Source organism: Alligator sinensis, unplaced genomic scaffold (assembly GCF_000455745.1).
Source record: "Alligator sinensis unplaced genomic scaffold, ASM45574v1 scaffold159_1, whole genome shotgun sequence".
Lineage (NCBI taxonomy): Eukaryota > Metazoa > Chordata > Crocodylia > Alligatoridae > Alligator > Alligator sinensis.
Genome location: NW_005842222.1, coordinates 1449196 through 1455647, shown reverse-complemented (window position 1 = coordinate 1455647; position 6452 = coordinate 1449196). Strand labels below are relative to the sequence as shown.

General features: G+C 51.0%; 1 protein-coding gene across 1 annotated transcript in view; it reads left to right on the top strand.

Moving 5' to 3' along the window:
• Positions 1–227: 227 nt before the first annotated feature.
• OTP (orthopedia homeobox) overlaps positions 228–6452 on the top strand; it is a 6617-nt gene continuing 392 nt past the window's right edge. Inside the window, exons 1-3 of the mRNA XM_006027086.1 lie at positions 228–264; positions 880–1289; positions 6409–6429. Coding sequence (XP_006027148.1) covers positions 228–264; positions 880–1289; positions 6409–6429 — 468 coding nt within the window. The remainder of the gene's footprint in view (positions 265–879; positions 1290–6408; positions 6430–6452) is intronic.

The window sequence follows — 6452 nt, the reverse complement described above, 5'->3', positions numbered from 1 at the left end:
CTTCGCCGAGCTGCTCACGGGTTCATTGAAGTGTTAAGCACCTCCCCGTCTCTCTAAAGGACATTATAATGCAAGAGACCCCCTTTTTAACCACACACCGAATTTTCTTTCATTTAGGCGATCTATATATATCTTCTCGCCTATATCTTCTATCCACATCTATTTTACATAACTTCAGGCTGCTAAAATTTGGGGGGGGACCAGCCTTCGCCCTGGAGCGCTGCGCGATGCTGTCTCACGCCGACCTCCTGGACGCCCGGCTCGGTGAGTTTTCCCCCCGCAGCTCCCTCGCCCCCAGCAGCCGCGGCGGCAGGAAGGAGCCGGAGGCAGGAAATTGACAATTTGGTCCTTGTTTTGCCTTAATGCGATCTAAATGGGCTAATTTCTGGCAAAGTAATTGTGCGGCTCCCGCTTTAATTTGATTTAACGTCGTCTTAAAAAAAATCCTATGGAATATGTAGATCCACCCGAGGTGCGGGCACCTCATGCCTCTGCTCTCAGCCGTCGCCCCCACCCATCCCCGGCGCTCCCGGACAGGCCAGCCTGGCTTCAGCCGGGAGGGATTTTCATTTGATTTGCCTTTCTCCCCCCACCCTTTTTTTTTTTTTTAACATAAGCGTTTGTGCAGATGGGGACGAGGATCGGGAGAGTGTGCCCGGATCTGGCACAGGGCGGTGAAGCTGCTTGGGGTGAGGCGGGGTGGGGTGCAAGGGGGGGGTGAGCCCCACTGGCCCTGGGGTGTAAGGAGGGATCGGTGAGCCCCATGGGCCGGGCTGAGCCTGGAGCTTGCCCCGCGCTGGAAGTTGGCTGGGCTGCGGGTGCGGGGCGGGCGGGGGTGCAGGCTGCAGCGCGGTGACCGGGGCTGCTTTGCCCCCGCAGGGATGAAAGATGCGGCCGAGCTGCTGGGCCACCGGGAGGCTGTGAAGTGCCGCCTGGGCGTCGGCGGCTCCGACCCGGGGGGGCACCCGGGGGACCTGGCTCCCAACTCGGACACGGTGGAAGGGGCCACGCTGCTGCCCGGGGACGACATCACCACGGTGGGCTCCAACCCCAGCTCCTTAGCAGTCAGCGCCAAAGACCCCGACAAACAGCAGGGGCAGCAGGGCGGGCAGAACCCCAGCCAGCCCGGACAGCAGCAGGGGCAGCAGAAGCAGAAGCGGCACCGGACCCGCTTCACCCCGGCGCAGCTCAACGAGCTGGAGAGGAGCTTCGCCAAGACCCACTACCCTGACATCTTCATGAGGGAGGAGCTGGCCCTCCGGATTGGCCTCACCGAGTCCAGGGTGCAGGTAGGAGCCGGCCCCAGCCCGGGCCTGGGGTCACTCCGCGGGGGGTAGATCCGTGGGTCTCCAGGCAGGGCTCCCTAAAGAGGCAGCTCGTGACATCTGTGTCTCTAGCTCACCGCCTGATTTCACCAATGACAAGCGGCTTCCAAAGCCTTCCTAGCACAGGTGCCTCTGAGGCAGCGGGGCTCCCTAGACACCCCGCTGGAAGAAGAGAGCTCTCGGTGTCCTGCTAGTGCAACCGTTGAGCTATTTCAAATGTGCAAGTCGATCCCCGCTTAGAAAGGGGGTGGGGGGTGGGGATAAAGTCCAACCCGCATGGCATTGTTCTGCTTCCTAAAACCGCATCCGCCCTTAGGTTTGGTGGTGTAGCTCCATCCAGGGAACCACTTCCCCTTCGCAACGGGCGATCCCAAAAAGACTCCTCCCGAACCAGACAACCAAGCCAAAATCAGAGCAAGTCAGGGCGCCGCGGCTCCGCCGTGTCATTCTCCCTTTCCTCGCGAGCGGGCTGACTGACGGCTGCCCCGGGGCGACACCGGTGGCAGGGTGCGCTGGACAACCAGTGCCGTCGCCTTGGCTTTCTGGGAGATGCTGAATTCGAGCGGAAAGCGGCGTCCGTGGCTAGGGAAAGGGAATGGAAATCCAGAAGCGGCTCAGGCAGTCAGTCACATGTTTCTGTTTCTTGCACTGTTTACACGAAGCGCTCGCTCTCAATACGATCCTGCTTCTTTTATCAGCGAGAGCGATGCATTGGGTGCACCCGGATCTAATTGAATGGCGTGAGCTGTCCAAGGTGCTGAACGTCTCCAATTGGGACCCGCGGCAATGTCTTCCCCAGAACTTTATGCGAGATTGCCTGAAATATGCCAATGGGCAGCAACCCCTAACAATTGGTTACACGCTCATTGTTGGCTAAAAAAGGGGTGTCTACGAACGCAATTTCATTTTCGGTCTCAGTTCCTTCATATTTGGTTTCAAATGCTGAATAAGTGCTGAGGATAACAGGAACAATGAACAGTTTAAATTTCCTGTTATCGAGTGAGACCTATATTTATATCTCGATAGCTATGTAGACGAAGATATAGCTCGGCATACAGCAAACAGGTTATTCACATACATTTAGCAGGAAAGTGGAAGCGGGCGAGATGGGTAAAAACCAACAGATTCCTACGCAAAACGATTTTAGCAATTAAGTGTTATTGTGTGGGCTTTTGAGCTAGTCTCTGAGAAATGAATACATGCACGCTGTAATTACTGGTCGAAAGTGCTTTTGCTGCTGGGCATGATGACCTTGTGAACTCGCTTTTATTTTAATCGTGCTCCTCTCCAAAATTTCTCACGGCAAGCCCAGACCGACAAGCTAAATAAAGAGATATGTTAAAAAATCATAAGTGAATTAACGTTACATAAAAAGGAGCTGTATTCTTGTATGTAGCAGAATGCATATGCGTTTGTTTTAAACAGGAAAACAATTTTACTCGACTCACACAAGATGATAATTAGTTTAAATTAAACTAGGAATTAGATTCACAAATAAAATATAATTGGACAACGGACTTTATGAAAAAAGAAAACGAGGTCTATTAAACTTTATTGGGTTTCCCAAAGGTTAATGATACCAATTTCAATATTAGGAGTGCCGTAGACGAAATAAAATGTAAAATAGATAATGGAAATAGCTATTTTCCAAAAGCACATCAAAGAAATTCGTAGGAAGAAAGACAAAGTGTTTTAATAGACTCAGCATAATCCTAAACCAATGATAATGGCTCGAGACTGCTGATAAAAACAGTTTAATAGGGTGGCAATTTAAATATTTTTTTACAATAATGTTCTCTAGTTTAAAAAGTAATCAGATCAACATACCCTTCTTAATTAACACTTCAAAATGATTAACATTATGTAATCTAATGCAAAAATAATTTATGTCAAATGTATTTACTTCACAATTCACTGTATCATTGCTCCTTGACCAAATTTAAATTAAATAGTAATTGGTTTATGTTCTTATACGAGTACTTTATAGTTTTCTTTATAGTTAACAGATTGCCTACACATTCCTTGCTGTACGTGGGGTTCACACTGATTAAGGAATGATACAAACTGTTAATTTATAGCGTCTGTGTATGTTTTTAAGTGTTTGAGATGCTGGAATAAATTACTTCTTTCCCCCATTTTAGATCTATATTTAATGTATGTGATACATTTAAATAATTATTAAAGCGAGTGGTGCTTATAAGAGAGCCCTATTCCACGTCTGATATCGCTCTGCTTTTCAGGCTGGTGTAATAAAACCATTCTTTTTATAGCATGCCATTATTAGAAACCAATTTCAGAATTATTTATAACCTGGAATGGCTTATTAAGCAGCAATGCGAGAATCATGCAAATTACGCGATCAAATGCAATATAATAAGCATAATCATTAGTCTCTAGCACGGATTAATTAACTTTCAATATTTTATTTACATAAAAACCAAATCAGTGAAATAACTTCTGCACAGCCAGGCTTGCCTTTCAATATTTTATACGAACAAAAATAATGTGTTGTAATTCCATTGACCGTGTCCCCCACAACGGTCCTGTCACCTGCCACATCTTAATAGGGGACAAGCTGAGAGTATTTTCTAGTTTTCTAATGGAATGAGAAATTGCATTTTCTTCCTCTCCCAGCACTATTAAAGTGTAATGAATTCGGCCCAGAGTTCACGGCTGGCTGATCGAAATGAACCTGAGATCTGAGCTTTAATACAGCTCTCCAGATTTCCTACCAAATCTTCACATTAATCATCCGCTGGATTCCAATGAGATCTTCATAATGCTTTTGGCTCCTGGAGAAAAAAGATATCCTCTCCTCTTCTCTCTCTATTTCTAGCCCATTTATAGCTGGGGAATTAAACGGGCTATATATTTTAAAATACATTTACACTATGTCTATATTACTGTAACAGCAGATAACATCAGGGTAAATTTTTAGATTCCAACCTCCATTAGATTCTCACTGTTGTATTAATAATTTTCAGGGGGTAGCTGCATTTTAAAAAGAGTCCAAAGTTGCTCAGTGCCTGTGGTTAATATATTTCCAGAGCTGTCAAGTGTACGTTCTCAAAATCTCCCTCAGGTTTTCTCTGTGTTTTAATCTGTCATGCACCAGGTTTCAACTGGAAACATTCACATTTTAAAAGCATATGCACCGCAGCTATGAGCAGACCTGATGGAGATTCTTTACAACACCAGTAAACCATGAAACATAAAAGATTTTGTAGCCGCAATTTAACTATTAACCCTAAAACATAATTGAACACGATTTTTCGATTATTCATCTAACACTGAGTTCCTTAACAGCTGTTCATTTCCGCTAATGGCCGTGCACAGTTCTCAGCCCGGGTTTACAGTGTGACATGATGAACTCCAGCAAGTTCTGGGCCTGGCATAGTCCGAATCTGGATTTCCAGTCCACCCATTTCCTCCCACCCTCCCCTTGCTAAGAGCCCAGGATCTTTTTAATGCAATACAAGGAAACCCACGGATCCGCTCTCCCCAGTGGGTTCACGTCCAAGCAAAGCGCCTGCTTGCTGAAGACACCTGCCGCCTGGTTTCACGCAGGAGGTCGGGGCTGAGCGATTCCGGCTCACGGAGCAGCCCCCGATCTCGGGTGGTGAAACCGGGGTCGGGAGTCTGCCTGCGCAATCGCCCTGCGATCACACAGGCCTTTGGGTTTTATGCGCAGCCAGGAGCTCTCCTCCGCAGGGTCAGGAGCACTGGACCGGTGCATCCCTCCCCCCCTTTTACACAAATTCGCCTCGTTGTGAGCGAAGGTGCCCTCAGACAGCTCAATCCCGGGCAGACACATTGATCCCTTGCAGTAGAAAAGTTCCTGCAGCTCCAGTCATCCATCAGGCGGCAGCTGGTGGGGCGGCCTCGGAGCTGGGAATAAGAGGAAGAGGAAGAGGCCAGGTAGAGGCAGAGGCTAGGGAGTGAGGGCTTTCCTGGCAAGTATCTTTCCTCGGCAACGCGCTCTGTCTTGCCAAACCGGCCGGGGCGTGGGCCGGGCAGCCTCTGCAGGTCACGTCCTCTCAGGACCGGGGTGGGGCGGGGGCGGCTCAGACAGCATTTCTGCTGCGTACCCTGAGGCCCCAGAAACAGCTCGTTGCTCCTCCCCGGGATTACTGGAATCGAGTTGTTAAACCGCTACTGGGGGGTGAGGCGGGGTGCAGTGGATCCCTCATTCCTGCCCCGCTGCTTGAGAGGGCCGGCGCTGGCCCGGGCCTCCCTGCCCCGCGGCGCCCGGAGCGGACACTTGCTCGCGCTGAGCCGCGGGGCGGCGACTGGAGCTGTGGGGAGAGGCGCGAAGGGCCTCCAGGCTCGGGGCTTGGGAGAGCACAAAGAGCCGTGGGAGCCGGGGCCTCCTGCATCGGTCACGGGCCCGCAGTGCTGGGGCCGGCGCGGGCTGCCGGAGCAGGTGGGCAGCGGGCAGCTCCCGCCCTGCGGGGAGTCTGGGCTGACCGCAGCTACTCTGCTTAGCACCGGTGTGCCCGGGGCCCGGGGGGGAGACAAACCCAGGGCTCCTTTCCCCCCTTTAACCCTCCCTTTGCTGTTTTCAGAAGGAAAGAGGGAGGCTGGGTGCGCCTCGGCCGGCAGGGAGAGCATCCAGGCCATGCCCCCTCCCTAGCGTGGCCCCAAGAGTGTGTGCGTGCATGCGTGCGTCCGCGTGTGATGTGTGCGCGCATGTGTGCGTGTATGTGTGCGCGCGTGTGTGAGCATGTGTCTATGTGTGGGTGCATAGGTGCAAGCATGTGTGTGCATGTGTATGTGTGTGCATGCGTCTGTGTCCATGTATGCGTGTGTGTACCTGGTTGTCTATATGTGTGCGTGTGTATATGTGTGTGTTCGTGTGTGTGAATGTATATGTGTGCGCGAGCAAGTGTGTATGCATGTGTATGTGTGTGTTTGCACGTGTGTATATGTGTGCGAGCATGTGTGTACCTGTATATGGGTGTGCATGTCTATACGTGTGCGTGTATACGTGTGTGTGCCCACGCGTGTGTGCGGGGGCAGGCGACGCGCGTGCACGCTGGCGCAGGGACTCGCAGGCCGCGGGGTGACGCGCTAGCTCCCGCAGGTCTGGTTCCAGAACCGCCGCGCCAAGTGGAAGAAGCGCAAGAA